The sequence below is a fragment of the Panthera uncia genome (assembly GCF_023721935.1).
Source record: "Panthera uncia isolate 11264 chromosome A3 unlocalized genomic scaffold, Puncia_PCG_1.0 HiC_scaffold_12, whole genome shotgun sequence".
Taxonomy (NCBI): Eukaryota; Metazoa; Chordata; class Mammalia; order Carnivora; family Felidae; genus Panthera; species Panthera uncia.
Window position 1 is genome coordinate 19,606,120 of NW_026057579.1, and position 21,637 is coordinate 19,627,756.

General features: G+C 40.8%; 1 protein-coding gene across 1 annotated transcript in view; it reads right to left on the reverse strand.

Moving 5' to 3' along the window:
* The window catches only part of RAB10 (RAB10, member RAS oncogene family), a 78,971-nt gene extending 60,585 nt beyond the window's left edge, over positions 1-18,386 (reverse strand). Inside the window, exon 1 of the mRNA XM_049651945.1 lies at positions 17,994-18,386. Within this exon, the coding sequence (XP_049507902.1) occupies positions 17,994-18,120 (127 nt within the window). The 5' untranslated portion in view covers positions 18,121-18,386. The remainder of the gene's footprint in view (positions 1-17,993) is intronic.
* Positions 18,387-21,637: the final 3,251 nt, after the last annotated feature.

Consider the following 21,637-nt stretch of genomic DNA (forward strand, 5'->3'; position numbering starts at 1 on the left):
CGCGTCGGGCTCTGTGCTGACAGCTCAGAGCCTGGAGCCTGCTTCAGATTCTGTGTCTCCCTCTCTCTCTGACCCTCCCCCATTCATGCTCTGTCTCTCTGTGTCTCCAAAATAAATAAACATTAAAAAAAAAAATTAAAAAAAAATCCAATCAAGAAATCAAAATTAGAACACTAAAAAACAAAAGCTAAAGACATATGAAGGAATATCAGAATTAAGAAGACATATAGGGCAAATAAAAGACCCAGGTACATCCCTAAAATAGAACATTCACCTTTTATAAGACTAATCAGCAGCATGGATTATGAAGCCAGTATGTCTAGGCTGAAACTCTCATATTTCACAAAAGGAAATCAACAGATAATGTCTAAAATTGATAGATAAACAGCAACATAATCATATTATTTAGAAATATGGGACGCCTGGGTGGCTCAGTCAGTTAAGCATCCGACTTCGGCTCAGGTCATGATCTCACGGCTCGTGAGTTCAAGCCCCACTTCGGGTTCTGTGCTGATCGCTCAGAGCCTGGAGCCTGCTTCAGATTCTGTGTCTCCCTCTCTCTCTCTCTGCCCCTCACCCACTCATAGTGTCTCTCTCAAAAATAAACATTTAAAATTAAAACAAAGAAAAAAAGAAAAATGTAATAGTAAATACCAGGAGAATTAGCTAGGAGTTGAAAGGGCCGTCATAGGGAAGAAGAACTCATAGTGGAAACAATGGTACAGCAAACACCTATTTTTCATTGCAAATCATGCAGTACAATGTAACTTTTTTAAACTACAAATAGTTATTACTTTGATTAAAACTTTTTGAAATTTGTTTAAAGAAAGAAAAGACTGGGGGCGCCTGGGTGGCTCCAGCTGGTTAAGCATCAGACTTCGGCTCAGGTCATGATCTTGCACTCCGTGAGTTCAAGGCCCCCATCAGGCTCTGTGCTGACAGCTCAGAGCCTGGAGCCTGCTTTGGATTCTGTGTCTCCCTCTCTCTCTGCCCCTCCCCCATTTTCTCTCTCCCTCTCTCTCATAAATAAACATTTAAAAAAATTTTTTTAAAAGGAAGCCTATTATGGTTGTGCATGTAGTTTTAAAAAAGTCAAAAAAATGCTCAATCGGGGCGCCTGGGTGGTGCAGTCGGTTAAGCGTCCGACTTCAGCCAGGTCACGATCTCGCGGTCCGTGAGTTCGAGCCCCGCGTCGGGCTCTGGGCTGATGGCTCGGAGCCTGGAGCCTGCTTCCGATTCTGTGTCTCCCTCTCTCTCTGCCCCTCCCCCGTTCATGCTCTGTCTCTCTCTGTCCCAAAAATAAATTAAAAAAAAAAAAATGCTCAATTATGTCCATGTTAACACAATTTTGACTACTGAAAAGTGACAGTAGGCGGCCAAAGGACTCTGGTGAGAGTTTTTATGGTCTTCGAAGAAGACAAAAAGGAATGAGAGAAAGAGAAATATTTTTTCACAACCCCAAATGTAATCACGGATTCATTCATGGATCAAACCACTGGGTAAAACGTTTTTAGATAATACAATAGTCACAGTCTCAAAGCATCACCACACCTCTTAATTATTAATTACATTTGGGAAAATACCTTAACAATTCCGCAGACTGTATCTTAAACAAGGTTCAAATTTATTGTCTCCAATAACGGACAAAATGACATATGCACACTTCCTGATGTGACGCACAAAGACAAATCACCTAGTTAGTATGTTTGCCAAAATGTTTAACTTGAATCTAATCATGAGGAAGCAAATCCAAAATGTGGGACGTTCTATTAACAAAATACTTATACTCATTTGAAAATGTCAATGTCATGATCTGTTTTGTTCTCAATTAAGGAAAATTTATAGAGACAGGACAACTAAATTCAATATACAATCCTGAACTGGACTCTGGACACCTCCACTGCCAACCATCCTCCAAAGGAGTCAAAAGAGGGGTGTCTGGGTGGCTCAGTCAGTTAAGCATCTGACTTTGGCTCAGGTCATGATCTCACAGTTCGTGAGTTTAAGTCCCACCTCAGGTGAACACGAGCCCTGATTCTTTCTTTCTTTCTCTCTCTCTCTCTGCCTCTCACTCACTTGTGCCATCTCTTAAAAAAAAAAAAAAAAAAAAAAATCAGAGGTGGGGGGGTGGGGTGCCTGGGTGGCTCAGTCAGTTAAGCATCCAATTCCTGGTTTCAGCTCATGTCAGGTCATGATCTCACTGTGAGATCAAGCCCCACATTGGGCTCTGCACTGATAGTGTGGAGATTGCTTGGGATTCTCTCTCTCCTTCTCTTTCTCTCTGCCCATCCCCTACTCTTTCTCTCTCTCTCAAAATAAACTAAAAATAAATTAAAATAAAATAAAATAAGGTAAAATAAGGGAAGAAAAAAGAAAGAGAAAGAGAAAAAAAGAAAAAAAAGAGTTAGAACGTGAGAACTTGCATTTCCACCAGGTTTTCTGGTGATGCTGGTGCTGCTGCTGCTAAGAAAGACACTTTGGAACCACTTTCTTCACAGTCACTGCACATTTTTAAAAATGGATCATTATTATCACCTTTAAAGAAAATCAACCCACCACACACTGTCGAAATTTTATAATGGTAAAGGAAGGCCAAATACTACCTAAAAGCAAATCATCCACTGAAGCAGATTCATGGCAGTTATGTGAGAAAACTTAACTGACAAATAGCAAGAAAGATGCGACAAGCTGTAATACTATTCCACGGTGCATGTCAAAATCCACAAAACAACGTATGATATGCAACACCAAGTAAGCACACAACACCGTTGCTTTCAGAAAGATGTGTTTTACAAGTAAAAGAATCAAGGACAAATTTACAAAAAATGTATTTACTCTTGAAATTGTTAGCTATAAGGCTTTCTATAAGATTATCATTTAAGACTTCCAATTCTTTCCTTGCAGCCACTCATTCCCATCAATCAATAAATTCTAAATGAAAAGCTATATTTGAGAAAACAGTTCCCTAAAAAAATTATTACTCCACTGAGCAGTTTTAAACTCAAGAATTTACTAAAACTCATTAAGAGATCAGGAAAAAAACTGTTTGAAGAAAGAGTCCCTTCAGCAGAAACGTTTTTATGGTGCTAAAGTATTCCAAGGGTAGATAAAATGTCAAGGATGGAGATGTTCCCCAAGACTGAAGAAAATGTTGAAAAAGCAAACTGTGGTTAACTAGATCACTATTGCAGTTGGAAATCATTATTAAATGAGAAGATCACAACCTAGGGCAAAGGGTAAGAGCATTTATATATATACATGTGTGTGTGTGTGTATATATATATATACATATGTATATATATATACACGTATGTATATACATATATACATATATATATATACACACACACACATACACGTATATATATATATATATATGCTCTTACCCTTTGCCCTAGGTTGTGATATATATACATGTATGTGTGTGCATATATATATATACGTGTGTGTCTGTGTGTGTGTGTGTATATATATATATACGTGTATGTATATATATACATATATATATATACATACACACACACACACACACACACATATATATATATATGGCCTCTTCATCAGTAACCTAAATAACAATGCCTGCTACGTAGCATCATCTAGAAAAAAGTTGAAATCAGCTCAAGAAAATATGTACTGGGAGCTAAAGAAGAAAGTTTAAAATGTTCTGTACTTAAAAAAAAAAAAAAAAAAAAAAAAGTCCTGTTAAGTTGTGGTTCCTACATATAAAAACACCTTGGGGCACCTGGGTGGCTCAGTCGGTTGGGCGCCCAACTTCTGCTCAGGTCATGATCTTGTGGCCTGTGGGTTCAAACCCTGCACTGGTCTCTATGATGACAGCTCAGAGCCTGCAGCCTGCTTCAGCTTCTGTGTCTCCCTCTCTCTCTGCCCCTTCCCCACTCACGCTCTGTATCTCTCCATCTCTCAAAAATGAACAAATGTTAACAAAAAAAATTTTAAATAAAAATAAATGAATAGACATTGTAACTAACCATAATAGATGAAGACAAAAAATCTTATGACCTCAGGGTCCACTAAAGACACCAATGAGAAGCAAGCCACTTCATGTCTCAGAACCCTGAGAAAGGTTTAATAGGAGGTATCAGGTACCAGGCAGAAACTGATTAAAGGTTTACATAAGGACACCCCAAGATCTAGCCTCCATCTCAAATAGCCAGATTTTACCACTCCACAAGACTAAGCAGGAGTCTAAAGGTTTATTCTCCAGAAAATATAAAACCGATACACTTTGAATTCAAGAACAAGAGGCTCAATGGAGTATGGAGAGACAAAAACAGGGAGGTTAAAAAGCCCCACCCATGCTTACAGAGCTTGCAAACATCTTTTTAATGACCCATTCTTGGGGCGCCTGGGTGGCTCCGTCGGTTAAGCGTCCGACTTCAGCTCAGGTCATGATCTCACGGTCCGGTCCGTGAGTTCGAGCCCCGCGTCGGGCTCTGTGCTGACAGCTCAGAGCCTGGAGCCTGCTTCGGATTCTGTGTCTCCCTCTCTCTCTGACCCTCCCCCGTTCATGCTCTGTCTCTCTTTGTCTCAAAAATAAACATTAAAAAAAAAAAAATAATGACCCATTCTTAATTATGAACATACACCCTGAAATCACCATTTGAGAAAGGCCTCTAAAATACAAAATAAAACAAATGTGGGGAGAGCACAGAAAACTTGAAGGAAAAAACAGGCAAGAAATAGAAATGTCAAACAAGCTATCTCCCAAGAAAAAAATAATTCATGAAAAGAGTACACTTTAAAAAAAAAAACAAGAAAAAACTACTACAAATTTTAAAATATGACAGCTGAACTAAAACCTTCAATAGAAAAGTTAAAAGATAAAGTTGAGGAAATCTTCCAGAAAATAAAACCAATTAGGGGCGCCTGGGTGGCTCAGTCGGTTGGGCGTCTGACTTCGGCTCAGGTCATGATCTCGTGGTCCATGAGTTCGAGCCCCGCGTCAGGCTCTGTGCTGACAGCTCAGAGCCTGGAGGCTGTTTCAGATTCTCTGTCTCCCTCTCTCTCTCTGACCTTCCCCCATTCATGCTCTGTCTCTCTCTGTGTCAAAAATGAATAAACGTTAAAAAAAAAAAAAAATAAAAAAAAAAAAAAAGAAAAGAAAACCAATTAACAAAGCTGGAAAATAGGAAATTACACAATAAAAAGTCCAAAAACCAATTAAAAACAAAATAAAGGGGGCACTTGGGTGACTCAAGTCAGTTGAGCAGCTGACTCTAAATTTCAGCTCAGGTCATGAGTTAAAGTCCCATGCCTGGCTCTGTGCTGACAGTATGGAGCCTGTGTGGGACACTCTTTCCCCATCACTCTCTGACCCTCCCCTGCTTGCTCGCTCTCAAAATAAATAAATAAACTAAAAAAAAATAAAATAAAATAACAAAAAAAAAAATAAAGGGAAGAAAATTATAGGGGGTAAAAATGCAAGAAAAAAACATAAAGACCAAGTATTTAGAAAAATGGGTTCATAAAAAAAAAAAAAAAAGACCCCACCCACTAAGATACATCATTCTGGAATCTGTTACCAGTCATCAAAAAAACTTAAAATTTTTTACATTTTTATTTATTTTTGAGAGAGAGAGAACAAACACAGTGGGGAGAGGCAGAGAGAGAGGGAGACACAGAATCTGAAGCAGGCTCCAGGCTCTGAGCTGTCAGCAAAGAGCCGGAAGCAGGGCTCAAACCTACGAGCCGTGAGATCATGAACTGAGCCGAAGTTGGATGCTTAACCAACTGAGCCATCCAGGCACCCCTAAAAAAACTTTTAAATCTAAAAACTTCTAGAGACAAACTAGATCACAAATAATGGATAAAGAATCAGAATGAGGGCGTGCCTGGGTGGCTCAGTCAGGTGAGCATCCAACTCTTGACTTCAGCTCAGGTCATGATCCCAAGGTGGTGGGATTGAGCCCCACATGAGGCTGAGTGGGGAGCCTGCTTAAAATTCTCTCTCCCTCTGCCCCTCTCCCCTACTTGTGCGCTCTTTCTCTTAGGGGGAAAAAAAAAAAAGAATCAGAATTGTACCGGATTTGTTAGCAACATCAGAAGCTAGAAAATAGACTAATATTTTCAAAACCCTAAGGAACAATTATTTTCAACTTAGAATTCTATCCCTATCAGACCTTCAATTGAATTAAAAAGAATTAAGATGTTGTCAAAATGGAAAGTCTCAAAAAATTTCCTTTGCCATACAACCTTTTTTCAAGAAGCTACTTAGAAGAGGAAAGGATCCAAGGCAGTAAACCAAAAAACAGTGTCACAAAGAAGAGGCAGTTAAGGGAAGCCCCAAGGCAACAGCAGTACAACAGGCTTAGTTACTAACCAATCTATTACTGAAGCAGGAAGGAGAAAAGATCTAGAAGAGGTGTGTCCAGGAAAAAAAATTATCTCTCTGACAGTATGACTGTATAGATAATCATTCTGAGAGGTTGTTGGAGGATGTAGGAAAACTTGACAATGGGTAAAATGAAATTAATCAAATAAAGAGAATTTTAACTTCAGAGGAAAGAGAGAATCATAATAAATTATTTGGCTTAACAGGGAATATTTACATGAGCATGGAACCACCAGAAACCAATTTGACAAAAAGGAGAAAGAATAAGATGAGATTATAAAACGTTAAAATTCCCATCTAATATTAAATTAATGGGACACGTGGGTGGCTCAGTCAGTTAAGCGTCTGACTTCGGCTCAGTCGTTGTGTGGTTCATGAGTTTAAAGCCCAGCATCAGGCTCTGTACTCACCGCAATGCAGAGCCTGCTTGGGATTCTCTCTCTGCACCCCCCTTTCTGCCCCTCCCCACTTGCGTGTGCGCGCACTTTCTCTCACTTCGAAAAAATAAACTTTAAAAATATAAAAATGGGACGCCCTGGCGGCTAAGTCGGTAAGTATCCGACTCTGGCTCCAGTCATAATCTCAGTTTGTGAGATCAAGTCCCACATCCGGCTCGCTGCTGTCAGCGCAGAGCCTGCTTTGGATACTCTGTCCCCCTCTCTCTGCCCCACCCCTATTCTCACGTGCTTGGTATCTTTCAAAAATAAATAAACATTAAAAAATTTTAAACGGAAAATTAATTAATGACTCAAAAGATATATGGGCATATCATTTGAAAACAGAGGTATGTAGGGGCACCTGGCTGGCTCAGTCAACAGAGTATGTGACTGGGGGTTGTGAGTTTGTACCCCACCATGGGCACAGAGCTTACTTAAAAAAATAAAAATAAGGAGCGCCTGGGTGGCTCAGTCAGTTAAGCGTCTGACTTCTTTGGCTCAGGTCATGACCTCATGGCTTGTAAGTTTGAGCCCCATGTTGGGCTCTGTGCTAACAGCTCAGAGCCTCCGTTGGATTCTGTGTCTCCCTCTCTCCCTGCCCCTTCCCCACTCGTGCTCGCTCTCTCTCTCTCTCTCTCTCTCTCTCTAAAATAAACATTGAAAATAAAAAAAATAGTGGGGCGCCTGGGTGGTCCAGTTGGTTGAGCGCCTGACTCTTGATTTCAGCTCAGGTCACAATCCCAGGGTCGTGGAATCAAGCCCTGTGTCCAGCTCTGCACCGAGCATGGAGCCTGCTTAAGATTCTCTCTCCCTCTGCCCCTCTATCCGGCCCATGCACACGCGCTTGCTCTCTCTCTCTCAAAAACAAAACAAAACAAAACGAATAAAAACATAGAGGTAGGTAACAGAAGAGCTAGACAATGCCTCTCAAGAGCAAGACTGGGGATGGACAGGGATAGGACGAGAGATTTCTTTATTACTAAAAATCTTATACCAGTATTTTATTTCAAATATTATCACTGATAAAAATTTTGAAAATCTTTCAGAAAGCAGAGTGTAAGTTGCTATTATATAAAAGAGTCACTTGAGTCAACTTTCACTCTTATACATAATCTCTGAAGCCTTCAGAACATCTGCACCACCTGATCATGAGATTTAAAAAAACAAAAAACAAAAGGCCTGTACATTCAATAAATGGTACTGGAGCAACTGGATATCCATTCCATAGCCAAAAAAGATTAACTTCAACCTAAAACTCACACCATATACAAAAAGTAACTCAAAATAGATTGCAGGCTCACATGTAAAATGTAAAACGGTAAAATTTAAAAAACACCATGGAAGAAAATCTTCAGGATCTAGGACTAAACAGAGTTCTTAGACACCAAAAGCATGATCCGTTAAAAAAAAAAAAAAAAAAAAAAATTAGGGGCGCCTGGGTAGCTCAGTCGGTTAAGCGGCCGACTTCAGCTCAGGTCATGATCTCACGGTCCATGAGTTCGAGCCCCGCGTCGGGCTCTGTGCTGACGGCTCAGAGCCTGGAGCCTGTTTCGGATTCTGTGTCTCCCTCTCTCTCTGGCCCTCCCCCATTCATGCTCTGTCTCTCTCTGTCTCAAAAATAAATAAATGTTGAAAAAAAAATTAAAAAAAAAATTAGTTAGACTTCATCAAAATTAAAACTGCTCTATGAATGTCTACATAATGAAGAAGAGACAAGATACAGACTAAGAGAAAATACCTGCAAACCACAAATCCAACAAAGGACTAGTATCTAAAATGTATAAAGAGGAGTGCCTGGGTGACTCAGGTAACCGTCAGACTTCAGTTGAGGTCATGATCTCACGGTTCGTGAGTTCAAGTTCCACATCTATTGGACTCTGCACTGACAGTATAGAGCCTGCTTGGGATTCTCTCTCTCCCCCTCGCTCTCTGCCCCTCCCCCACTCCCACTTTCTCTCAAAATAAACTGTAAGTAAGTAAATAAATAAATAAATAAAATGTGCAAAGAACTCTCAAAACTCAACAGTAAAAACAATCAAAGAAAATGGGCAACTGACATGAACAGACATTTCATCAGAAGATATATAGATGGTAAATAAGGACATAAAAAGATTTTTCAACACCTCTGGCCAGCAGGGAAATGCAAATTAAAGCCACACTGAGAATATCACTATACAGATACCAGAATAGCAAAATACAAAATAGTAACACCACCAAATGCTGGTGAGGATGCAGAGAAACTAGATCACTCACACACTGCTGGTGGGAATGTAAAATAGTAAAGCCATTCTGGAAACAGTTTGGTAGTTTCTTATAAAACCAAACATGCAATTACCATATGACCCAGTAATTATACTATTGGGCATTTATCCCAGAGAAATGAAAACTTATGATCATATAAAAACCTATATACAAATATTCCTAACAGCTTTATTCACAACAGCCAAAAAGTGGAATCAGCAGTGATGTTCCTCAACAGGTGAATGGTTAAACAAACTGGTGAATGCATACCATGGAATACTACACAATAAAAAAGAACTACCAATATACACAACAACTTGGGTGAATCTCCAGAGAATTATGCTATGTGAATAAAAGCCAACCCCAAAAGGTATACCCTGTACAATTCTATTTATATAACATTTACGAAACAACAAAATTTTATAAATGAAAAACAAAGTTCTGGAGTAGATAAATGGGGGCAGGGGTAGGAGTATAGTTAAAAGAACACCAGGGATCTTTGCTTCTTGGAACTGTTCAGTATCTTCACTGTGGTAGTGGCTACATTAACATACACAAGTGATAAAACTATGGAGAATTTAAAACATATACAAATCAAAACAAGTAAAACTGAGAAACAGGGATGCCTGGGTGGCTCAGTCGCTTGGGCATCCAACTTCAGCTCAGGTCGTGATCTCGCTGCTTGTGAGTTCGAGCCCTGCGTCAGGCTCTGCGCTGACAGCTCAGAGCCCGGAGCCTGCTTCCAATTCTGTGTCTTCCTCTCTCTCTCTCTCTCTCTGCCCCTCTCCCACTCACGCTCTCTTTCTCTCAAAACTAAATAAACACTAAAAAAAAAAAAAAAACCTGAGAAACATAAATATGTAATGTATGTATGTATGCAAATGTAAAATAAGACTGATGTACTGTGCCAGATGTTAATATCCTGGTTGTGATATTACACTAGTTTCAAAAAATGTTTCCACTGAGAGAACTGGGTAGAAGGCACAAGAATTCCCACTGTATTATTTTTTATAACTGCATATGAATCCACAATTGCCTTAATAAAAATTTCTATTAAAACACGTCTGCATATACATCGCTATTAATATGAAAGAAACAAATCAACACTGTCCTTCTATACTGATTTTGATACATTGTACTATTTGGGTCTCCACAAAACTGTTTTTCCTTTTTCTAATGATTTACGACCTTGGATGCTCTGTTTCTGGGCCATACTGGAAACTCTGTGTTCCACCACCAATGGCTGTTTTCCTCAAAAGAAAAAAAAAAAAAAAAAAAAAAAAAAAAAAAAATTTCATCTCTGGAAAGAAGGATAAACATCAAGCAATCACTTTTGCTTGTAATCCAAAATATGCAGTACTGTTTTCAAAGAAAATTTTTTCTCATTTCAGATTTCTCTTCAGGTGAGTTTTCTGCACTAATATTTTATTCTAACCATTTATTTTCAAAGTCTTTATCTTATAATTCAAATTTTAAAAACTTATTCCAAGGACATTTGGCTGCTTCAGTAGGTAGGACGTGCGACTCTTGGTCTTGGGGTTGTTAAATTCAAGCTCTATGTTGGATGTAGAGTTCACCTAATTACGTAAAAATAAAATCTTCAAGAGAAAAAAAAAACAGGATTCCATTAACCCCCAATACTCATCGATTTAAAGGAAGCAAATCTATGATCTTTACAAGACTTTTATTGGTCTTACAGATTCAGAAAATGTTCTATTAACATTCTCTGTAGCTTCCTTAAACTCTTCCTTTCTGACCTAACCGACTCCATAAGCATTTTTCCCATGCATATCTCTTTAGCTAATTTATATTTCATATTTATACAGAATACATCTTTAGCAATTTATATTTTATGCTAAATAAAAGTTTATAATTTGTAAATCAACACTCAACGAGCTCTAACAGTTCTGTTAATTACAGTTCCTACCACAGCACTGGCTGGGCAAACTGGTACTGTTAAAAGTTGAAAGAGATTGCCAATATTTCTATCACTCTTTCTCTTTTTCAAACCGAACAGGCATACAGGTATTCCTTTAACTTATTTGTACACTCTTATACACTGTAATTCTGGAAGTGAAAATAATTATCCTTAACATCAGCTTAGCTCTACTCTGTTAAGCTCTAGGTTTGCAAAGGACAAGTAACACGAACAAAACTCCTTGATATTTGGTGCTGATACTTGTTACTTCTTCACTCCTGCCAAAACAACAACAAAAACAAAAAACAACACTGCAACTTCATTTTTCAAATAGAAATTGATGAATGGGAGAATTAGCCATCATTAATTTTTTTTTCAAACAAAACCATGAAGTTCTCATAATCAGAAATATGGCCATAGAACTAGATCTGGATTCTAGTAAAAAAGCTTTCACTAATTACCCATAAAATCTTTTGGAACTTACTTCACTTCACCAGTCTGTTTCTTGACTTAAAATTAATTGCAGGATTCTTTTCCTGCATTGATATTTTTTTTTCTAACATCCCGAGGAGCTCCACGTAGGTACACACAACAAAAAGACAGACCAATGATACTACAGTGTGGGAAAGTACCATATAGGATCCTCTTGACTCAAAGACCACTGGTTAACAGTAACTATCACATGGAACACCGAGGAGCTGCCTGTGATTAAATGCTCTTACAGAGAACTAGGTCAAGTGTTGGGTAGCTTTTGTTTTTTGGATTCTTAGTAAAATACACATAACATAAAATTTACCAGTTTTTAAAAACTGTGGTAAAAATTCATATAAGATTTACCATCATGAGTCGCCGGGGTGGCTCAAGTCGGTTAAGCGTCCGACTTTTAGTTTCAGCTCAGGTCGAGCCCCATGGTTGGGGAGTTCCAGCCCCATGCTGGGCTCTGCACTGACAGAGTGGAGCCTGTTGGGAGTGTCTACCCCCACCTCTGCCCCCACTCCATCAAAATAAATAAATAAAAGTTAAAAAAAATATTTACCTATCTTAACAAGTTTTAAGTGTATGGTACAGTAATGTTAAGTATATTCACTTTGTTGTGCAACAGATCTCCAGAACTTTTTCACCTTACAAAACTGAAACTCTATACCCATTAAACAACTCCCTATTTCCCCCTTCTCCCAGTCCCTGAGGGACTATCATTCTACCTCTCACCATTCTACTTTCTGTTTCTATGAATTTGACTTTAGATACCTCATGTAAGTGCAAGCATATAGTGAATATTTGTCTTTTTGTGCATTTAACCATTTTTAAGCATACAGTTCAGTGGCATTACATGATATTCTAATTATTATACAATCATCACCACTACCCTCTCCACAACTTTTTCATCTTCCCAAAGTCAAACTCTGTACCCATTAAGCAATAAATGAAATTCTGTACACATTAAGCAATAACTCCCCGTTACCCAGTCTCCGGGCCCTGATAACCACTATTCTACTTTCTCTATGAATTTGCCTATCCTAGGTACCTCATATAAATGATTTCACACAGTATCTGTCCTTTTTTCGGTCTGCCTTGTTTCCCTTAGCACAGTGTTTTTAAGGTATCCATGTTGTTGTATATGCGAGAATTTCATTCCTTTTTAAGGCTGAGTAATATTCCACTCTATGCATATACTACTACATTTTGTGTATCCATTCATGTGGACATTTGGGTTGTTTCTACCATTTGGCTATTGTGAATAATGCTGCTAAATAGATAGTAAGTATGGTGAGGATGTGGAGAAATTGGAACCCTGGTGCAGTGACAGTAAGAATACAAAAGAGTACAGCCGCTGTGAAAAACAATAGGGTGGTTTCCCAAAAACTTAAAAATAGAATTACCACATGATCCAGAAATTCTACTTCTGGGTCTAAACCCAAAAGTACTGAAAGAACTTGAACAGGTAACTGTATGACAAAGTTCATTTTTTTAAAAAATGTTTATTTATTTTGAGAGACAGAGTATGTATGTGAGCAGGGGAGGAGCAGAGAGGGAGAAGGAGACTCCCAAGCAGGCTCCACACTCAGCACGGAGCCCAATGCAGACATCAATCTCACAACTGAAAGATCACTACCTGAGCGGATATCAAGAGTCATATGCTTAACCAACTGAGCCACCCAGGAGCCCCTGACAAAGTTCATTTTTGATAAGCCAGTCATCCTAATGGGTTGCAGTAACATCTCATAGTGGTTTTGAATTGCATTTCCCTAATTATTAGTGATGCTGAACAACTTTTCATGTGCTTACTGGCCATCTGTAGATCTTCTTTGGAAAAATGTCTGGATAGTTTTTAATCAATCCTAAAACTAGGTATTAAAATGAAAGATTCCTTAGGCACCCTGGCATTCCTATAGCATGAGCTGCTGACTGAGAATCACAGCAAAGTCCAGGCATGTTTAATATGACAGGGGTTTTGCTCATTTCTCTAAAAAGCAGCCTCCCCATATAAATGGGCTCAGTTCAATTAAATCAACCAATTCTTAAATGCAGGTTAGTGGAACCATCCTACTCTAATAAAGCTTAGCAAAAAGGATGCATTCATTATACCTCTCCCAGAGGCAAGAGCCTTTACCAATTTAACTTCTTGCATGGAGCCCAGACAATCCATTTCCCAACAAAAGATATTCCCTATGGAAAAGGTAATAATACACCAAGGCATGGAATGAGGAATTAATACCAAAAAATAGCACATTCAGTAATACAGCCCACTAAAAAATTCTGCCTTAGGACAAGTCCGTGTAACTACCATTAAAGAGTAATGTTTTCCTGACGTCATACTGCCAAGAGGGCTATAACCAAATGGACCCCTGAATAGCTCTCTTTAGCAAATATTTCTCAAACCAGTTTTACCCTAAAATTATTCTACTAGCCAAACAGCTATTATTCTTAAGCAAAATCTGATTGCAATATACTTCACATATACAATGTTCAGAAAGTAGACAGGAAGGAAAATATTAAAATAAAACTGGCCCCTATTCTATATTAAAGGGTCCTGACTGTATTACTTGTCTGCCTGTCTTCATTCATTATTTATCTCACACCCATTAAGAGAAACTTTTTTTTTAATTTTTTTTAATGTTTTTATTTATTTTTGAGACACAAAGCGCTCACTTCGGCAGCACATATATTTTTGAGACACAGAACGTGAGCAGGGGAGCGGCAGAGAGAGAGAGGGAGACACAGAATGTGAAGCAGGCTCCAGGCTCTGAGCTGTCAGCACAGAGCCTGACTCGGGGCTTGAACTCATGGAGTGTGAGATCATGACCTGAGCTGAAGTCGGACACTTAACTGACTGAGCCACCCAGGCGCCTCAAGAGAGACTCTTCTAAGTGCTTAGCCTCTATCCACAAAAAACAAACAAAAAACAACAACAACAAAAAACCTCTGCCCTCATGCAGCTTATATTCTAGTGCCCTTGGATTCACTTTGAGAATGGTGAGTGTGGGACATAACAGTAATTTGTTTTTGCAACTCTGCAATAAATGTGACCATAAATATCATAATTTCTGCTATAAATGTGTGGGAATTGAAAGTACACAGAAAAATTTAAATACTGTAGTCTTTGTGAGCACTATGGGCATAATAAGCCCATAAAAATTCTTTCTTCTAAGAATCAATGACCAACAAACAACTAAAATGATTCCATCTGAATAATGAGGGTCTGCCTTCTATCGGCAGTTTGGTCCTTGTGAATACCTACTTCTATTTATTTCTGAATACTCACTTAGCAAGGTAACTACTTACTCAAACCTCAAGAGGTTTTAACAATCAAGTAACAACTCAAATTTCACTATCATTCATAATTAGCGAATGCTCTAGATTTTTTAAAAAACAAAACTAAAGAGATAACCGTAGTCAACTGATAACATTTTTTAAAAAGTAAAAAAATAGCATACAAAGTCACTTCTAGCCAACTAGCTAGTTCAGACTGTTCAGACATACACTGTCCAATATGGTAGCCACTAGCCACAGGTGACTATCGAGCACTTGAAACGTGCCAAACCCAAAGTGAAATTAGTTTCAGTAAATAACATACACACTGAAGAAAAACAATAGAAAATATTTCAACAATTTTTAAATATTGACTACATAATAAGATGATACCATTTGGGGGAAAAGGAGTTAAAACATTATTAAATTCTTCTTTTACTTTTTTAATGTAAAAAAAACCTTTTTTTACTTTTTTCAATATCAAAAAATATGTGGCTCAGATTCTATTTGTTTTAAACAGCACTGGTTTAATAGACTTCTAAACCTGCACACAGAGTGATACATGCAATATCTGTTGGAGCTATACTTAGAATTTCATACTTATTCACTTCTCAGTTCACACTCTTCAGCCTATCTCCTATATCAAAATACCAAACATATCAAATATTTTTATATCAAAATATGAAACTTTCAGAGTCTGATGTGAAATTGTTTAGCAGAGACTAACAAATATTTGAGTGACCATATGCTCAGGGCATTCAATCCATAAAGTAACTTGTTCTGCTATCCTTCAACAGCCAAAGGTACATATAGTCTGTATCTAGCTAATAAGCACTCTGCTCCTACAGTATGCCTGGCACCATGCTAGACGATTTACTCTCACTGACCCATAAAATCCTCACAACTACCCTATGTAGTAGATTCTATTTAAAGAAGAAATTGAGAGGCACCTTGGTGGCTCAGTTGCTTAAGCATCCAACTCTTGATTTCAGCTCAAGTCATGATCTCACAATTCAGGAAATCAAGCCCCACATCAAACCCTGCACTGCGAGTGTGGAGCCCACTTGGGATTTTCTCTCTCTGCCCCTCCACTGCTCGAGTGCTCTCTCTCAAAAATAAATAAATAAGCTTAAAAAATAATAATAAAATAATGAAGAAATTGAAGCACAAAGAGGTTAAATAACTTGCCAAAGTCCCACAGCCTGTGGAAGTAGGATTCCAACCAAGCAGGCTCTAACCAAAACCACCACACATTTCCCCTAAAAAAAGGACTACACAAGGGGTGCCTAGCTGAAAGTTGGAAGAGCATGCAACTCTTGATCTCGAAGTTGTGAGTTTGAGCCCCACGTTGGGTACAGAGATTACTAAATAAATACATAAAACTTAAAAAAAAAGAAAAAAAAAAGACAGACTACACAAGACTGAGTCATTATCTTATAGGATTGGGTTCTAGTTGTGTGTACGTACCCATTACGTAAAGACTAGAATAGATGGGGCTTAATGCATTGCTTCCTACTCTCATTCCACCCTTCTCAATGGCAGGTTAAAGTTGATCTTGATCTTGCTAAAGGTTTACACTATGCTCCCTTTTCCAGAATTTCTAGGCCCTATCCTATTCCACTGGTCCAATTCCTATGTCCTTCAGGCTTCATTTCAGATACCATCTCCATGCAAGCCTACTCAGATTCCCCCATGATTTAGGCTGGTCCCCTCTCCTCCCTATGTTCATCCCTTTGTAGCACTTCCCACGCTCTGTTGTGACTGCTCAAGGGGTCTACCCTGTTCACCACTTATAGTACCTAAAACCGTGCCTAGCATCAGGTGCTCAATAAATATTTGCTGAACTGTCTAACCATGTGACCCACCCAGTTACAGCTAAAAGTGGTGGCATATTAAAAGCAAACTTAGTGGTAGGAAGTGCTAATCCACAAGCAGAAAACAAGTTCTAAATTTCAGGGAATTTATGACAGGTCAAGAGAATAGTATGATACACATCCAATAATGATTGCAATGTCTCCCACCCATCCCGAAAAAACGAAGAGTAAAATTAAAAATCTATTTAAAATTATCATTTGCCCAACTTAATTTCAGTATAATTTCATATGAATTAAGTAGCTAACAAAAATTTTGTCATAAATCCAAATCAACCATTCCAATAATGCTGTAAATTGAAATCAGCTTAATTTTGCAATTCCCAGAGTTCAGAGAAGGCTGCAGTTGCTTTTTAAAATCTCTCAAATATAAAACTAGTTACATGTATAACTGGGTTTCACTGCACTGCCCCAATGCTGAGTGCTGGGTTCCAAATGACAGAGGCAACCATGTATCCTTTAAGATATTTACTGCGGGGGGGGGGGGGGGGGGGGGGCATTTTTCGCATACAATTCATTTAACACAAGTCGTCTTAATGCCACTAAATTTTCTAACCAGAATCCAAAGGAATTTTCCCAGAGTCTTCCCTTTTTTTTTTTTTTTTCCAAAACCAGAAACCAACTAAAAAGGTCAACCTTTAGTTCTTACTTCCACACTAAGTAATTCTGAAACATAAGGTGAAAGTAAATTAGAAGTTCTACGGCTAGGACGGGCCAAACGTTTTCCCGGAAATTCTAGCGTAAAGTCTAACAGAAGGGAGAACTTCATTCTTTCGGGTTTGAGGACAGAAACTGATCATCTCCCTTAGATTACTGTTTCTGTTGATGTCTGGAAAAGCACTGTGAGGCAAACATGCCATTGAGTCCCACCCCAAGCACTAAGAGCCTCCGATTGTTTGACACATCAATGGATTAGTCAACGCGGGGGAACTCACTTTTCCCCTCTAATTTGCTTTAATTATTCCTCACACAAACCCTCAAGTTTACTCTAAGTTATGACCATACAGAATCTTCTCTTTGCCCTGAAGTATAAATTCAGGCCTTTACCAAATGACCTACGGCTTCAATCCCAACCACTAAAATAAATCCCTTACAAGTATCGTGCATCTAGTAACGCCACACAAATATGGAAAAAGCCAGTGCAGTCGCTTAAAGAAACAGCATTCTGGAACGTGGTTAATGCTGCATATTTTGCATCAGAGGCACCGAACAGAGTAGGAGACTTGAAAGCAAAAGACCGGATGGAAAGCAGAAGACCCCGCCCCAGTAAGCTCGATGTCGATTCAAACAGTAACTTAGGTCTGTCGCTTGGAATCGGAATCACTGAAACAAAGGCGTTTATTACGGGAAGCAAGATGTCTGGAGTAACAGAAACGGTCTGCAGCTACTCAGACCGTACACCATCTTCCCACAGGTCTTACCTATGGTGGAAATAAAGGTGGTATTGAAGGCATCATCCGAAAAACGAAAAAGGACGCAGGTCTTCCCCACTCCCGAGTCTCCGATCAGGAGCAGCTTGAAAAGCAGGTCGTACGTCTTCTTCGCCATTGGGAGGAGCGGCTCAGGCTCTCGCCGCCGGCGGCCCCAAGGGATCGGTCCCTCTCACTACAGCCAACTCCTCGCTCGGGCGTTCTCAGGCCGGAGGACCAGGGAAGCGTGGGAAAAACGAGGGCTCGAGAGGGCGCGGGCGACCTGCGAACGGCCTCGTCGAGGAAGCCCCCCGACGGTGGCGGCGTCCGGTGCCTCCGAGGGCGGCGACCGCGGCTCCGCAGCCTCTCCCAGCCGCTCCGCCCGGTTCCGGGGAGTCGGTCGGGACAAAATGGCCTCCCCTCCCCCCTCAGGGCTGCTCGGCCGGGACGCTCCCACGGGCGAGCAAGCAAGCTCTGCCGTCGAGGGAGTGCGGCGGACGTGAGGACAGTCTCCCTCCCAAGCAGAAACTCCGCGCCAGGACGCGGCGGTGGCAGTGGAGGACCCCGAGCCGACGAGCTCAGCTACATAGCCACAGGAAGCCGAGCCGCCCCGGCCAGAGCCACCTTTTCCCCGTGCCCTCTCACGCCGGCGTGCGCGCTGCCTGAGACGCACGCAAGGACGTACGCCCGCCCTTCCCTCGCGCCCTAGCCCTGCGGATCGCCTCTGCGCACGCGCGCCGGAGCGTGTAGGGGCACGCGGGGGCGGGGAGTGGTGCGCCGGCTCTCCGAGCCTCTGTCTGAGGCCGGACGGAGAAGAGAGAAGGGAGGGGCGAGAGAGGGCGAGGCCGCGGGCGCGCTCCCTGCGGCCGCCTGATAGGGTGCGCCGCGTTAAGAGTACGCCCCGCGGGGAGGCGCTGCCTGGTGACTGCGCAGGCGCTGCACGCTGGAGTAGCCTCTTGACACCCTCTTTCCTCTCGGGGCCGCCTCCCCGGCCGCGCTGAGGATGCCCCCGGTTGTGTGTGTCGCGTGTGTCGAGCTGAGGGGCTTGGCGCAGCAACAGCCCTTGATGGCCGTGAGTTCCTGTGTAGCTGTAGTTCGTAAACGCCAGAAAAAGTGGCGCCCTGGGTCATTAATAGGCTCTTTGCTAAGATGAGACGCATCCTGGAGTGCCCTCCCTGGTGGCTAATGGTAACAGGAGAAGCATTAGAGCTACATCCTGGTTTACTTCAGGAGCAAAAGTTGACGTTCCAGAGAACAGGAGTCTGAAATGGAAAAACTGGCCGGGCTGCTCAGGTTGGAATGATGTAATCCGCCTTCCAGGGCGAGGGGAGAAGGACTGAAGAACACCTGGGTGCAGGGAGAAGTCGAAGCTTCGGTGCTGTGCTCTACGCCCAGGACCCGCTCCAGGCCTTGCCGTCCTTTTGGAATGCCCGAGAGCCCAGCAGCGCCATACGGAGGCAGCAGGGCTGGTCCCTGCGGCCAAAAGCTAACCACCGGTGTCCAGAATTGAAGGACAGTGAAGCCAACCCCAACCCGACGCTGCCTCTTCCTTGCCCTTCCTTTTCCTGTGCCTTACACCCTTTCTTCCCTATTAGTTTTTATCCTTTCCTGTTCCTCTTTTTCCTTTCTGTCGTTTAAAGAGTCACGCCCCTGCCCTGCCATTCTCAATGTGCTTCATCGCTGCCAAGCACACCCAGGATGTGGTGGTAGGGTAGTTGAACCTGGTGGGCTAGTTCAAACTCCTACAAGAGAAAACCCTGAGGCATCTGGAAACAGGGTTTGAGAGAGAAGTAAAAACTACATTTTTACATCCGCCACCACCCCCAAAACGTTTGTGCGTTTAATAGGTAATTAAAATTGTTCTTCGAGGCCGTTAGGGTAATCGTATTTCAACCTCCCATTTTTTAAAGACTTGGCTTGCATTTTTCCTTCCCAACCACCCCTGAAGCTTCACTACTGAAAATGCTCGTCTTCTCTGATACATCTCGCTCTTCAGTTTGTTTCTGTGATTGCTCTTGTCACTTAAACCTTATCCTCTATGGATCATTCTTTCTATAGTTGGGAATGTCTTATGATAATGCCAACAATTCTAATATAGGCTGGCTATGCAAATCACAAAATGAGCTATGATCAGTGCTTCACAGGTTTGTCGTCCATTAAGAGGCATTACATTGAGCACTCCGGAGTGTTAGCGTGATTCTCCCTTTCATATAAGTTTAACTCAAGCCCCAGTGTTGTAAAGCATTTCTTAAATGTTATTATTTCTAAATGTAGAAAGCCCAATTAATTCCATGACATAAAATTTGGGAATAAGGGCAGTTACATATAAAAAATAAATTGGGGCGCCTGTGTGGCTCAGTCGGTTGAGCATCCAACTCTTGATCTCTGCTCAGGTCTTGATCTCTGGGTCATGGGATCCACCCCCGCATCAGCCTTGTGCTGACAGCACAGAGCCTGCTTGGAATTCTCGCTCTTCTTCTCTCTGTATCTCTGCCCCCCTCCAAATAAACTTGAAAAATTTTTTTTAAAAATTGAAAAATAAATTTAGAAACTTCACGTTTTATCCTAGCTCTTTCTTTTTTTACTGTTTATTTGGTTTGAGGGAGAGCTGGAGCACGCAAGTGGGAGAGGGGCAGAGAGAGGGAAAGAGAGAATCCCAAGCAGGCTCCTCAGTCAGCGGAGAGTCTGACACGGGGCTTGAACCCACAAACCATGAAATCACAACCTGAGCCAAAATCAAAAGCTAGATGCTTAACTGTCTGAGTCACCCAGGCACCCCTATCCCGGGTGTTTGGAGCAGTTACAGCACGTGGAGCTTTTTCTCCATGGGCTCCATATTCTGAAACCTTAGGAGTGAACTGCACTTATTAACAAATTGTATTTATTATTGGGTCTGGATCATAGAATTTTAGAGCTTTCATATCTTTTACATCATAATTCAACTCCTGTGTGTAATTTACAAATAAGTCTAAGGCTTAGAGAGGTTAGAGACTTGCCAGAGGTCACATATTAGTGGCAGAGCCAGCACTATATGCAAGGGGACAGGGAAGAAGACCTCTACAGGACATCACATTGTATGGAGGTGGGAATTGGGAGGCTCAGCCAGTTCTCAATGTTCAGCTTCCCCAAAGTTAATTAATAGTTTTGCTGAAGTAAGACCTAAGCATCAAGCTACGTTGCCACGGAAGATGGCTGGAATGATCAAGGCACGAAAGGCCTCTGACTTTAGGGGGAAAAAAAGAATAAAATGGGGTCTATGTAGGCCTAAAAGGAAAACATAGTGTTATGAAGTAATATTTGATAAATCCTAAAACTTAGTGAAAGAAAATGCCAATTTAGTTAGTACTAGCTTAGGATTTATGCCCTTAAAATTTTTTCTCTGTAAATCTTGCCCAAATATTTGCAAAGCCAAGAAAGAAAATAGATATATTTATATGCTCATATTATTAGTTAAGGTATTATTTCTATATCTTTCTAGAGAACACGCAGCTGACCAAAGTCATGTTTCCAGTCCTCTGCTTCAACTTTTAGGACCTGCCTTTAAAGCTTATAGGAAATTCCTACGTTGGTGCCCGCCCCCCCCCCCCCACTTGTGCTCCCTCTCTCTCTCTCTCTCAGAAATAAACAAACATTTAAATTAAAAAAAAAAAAAAGGA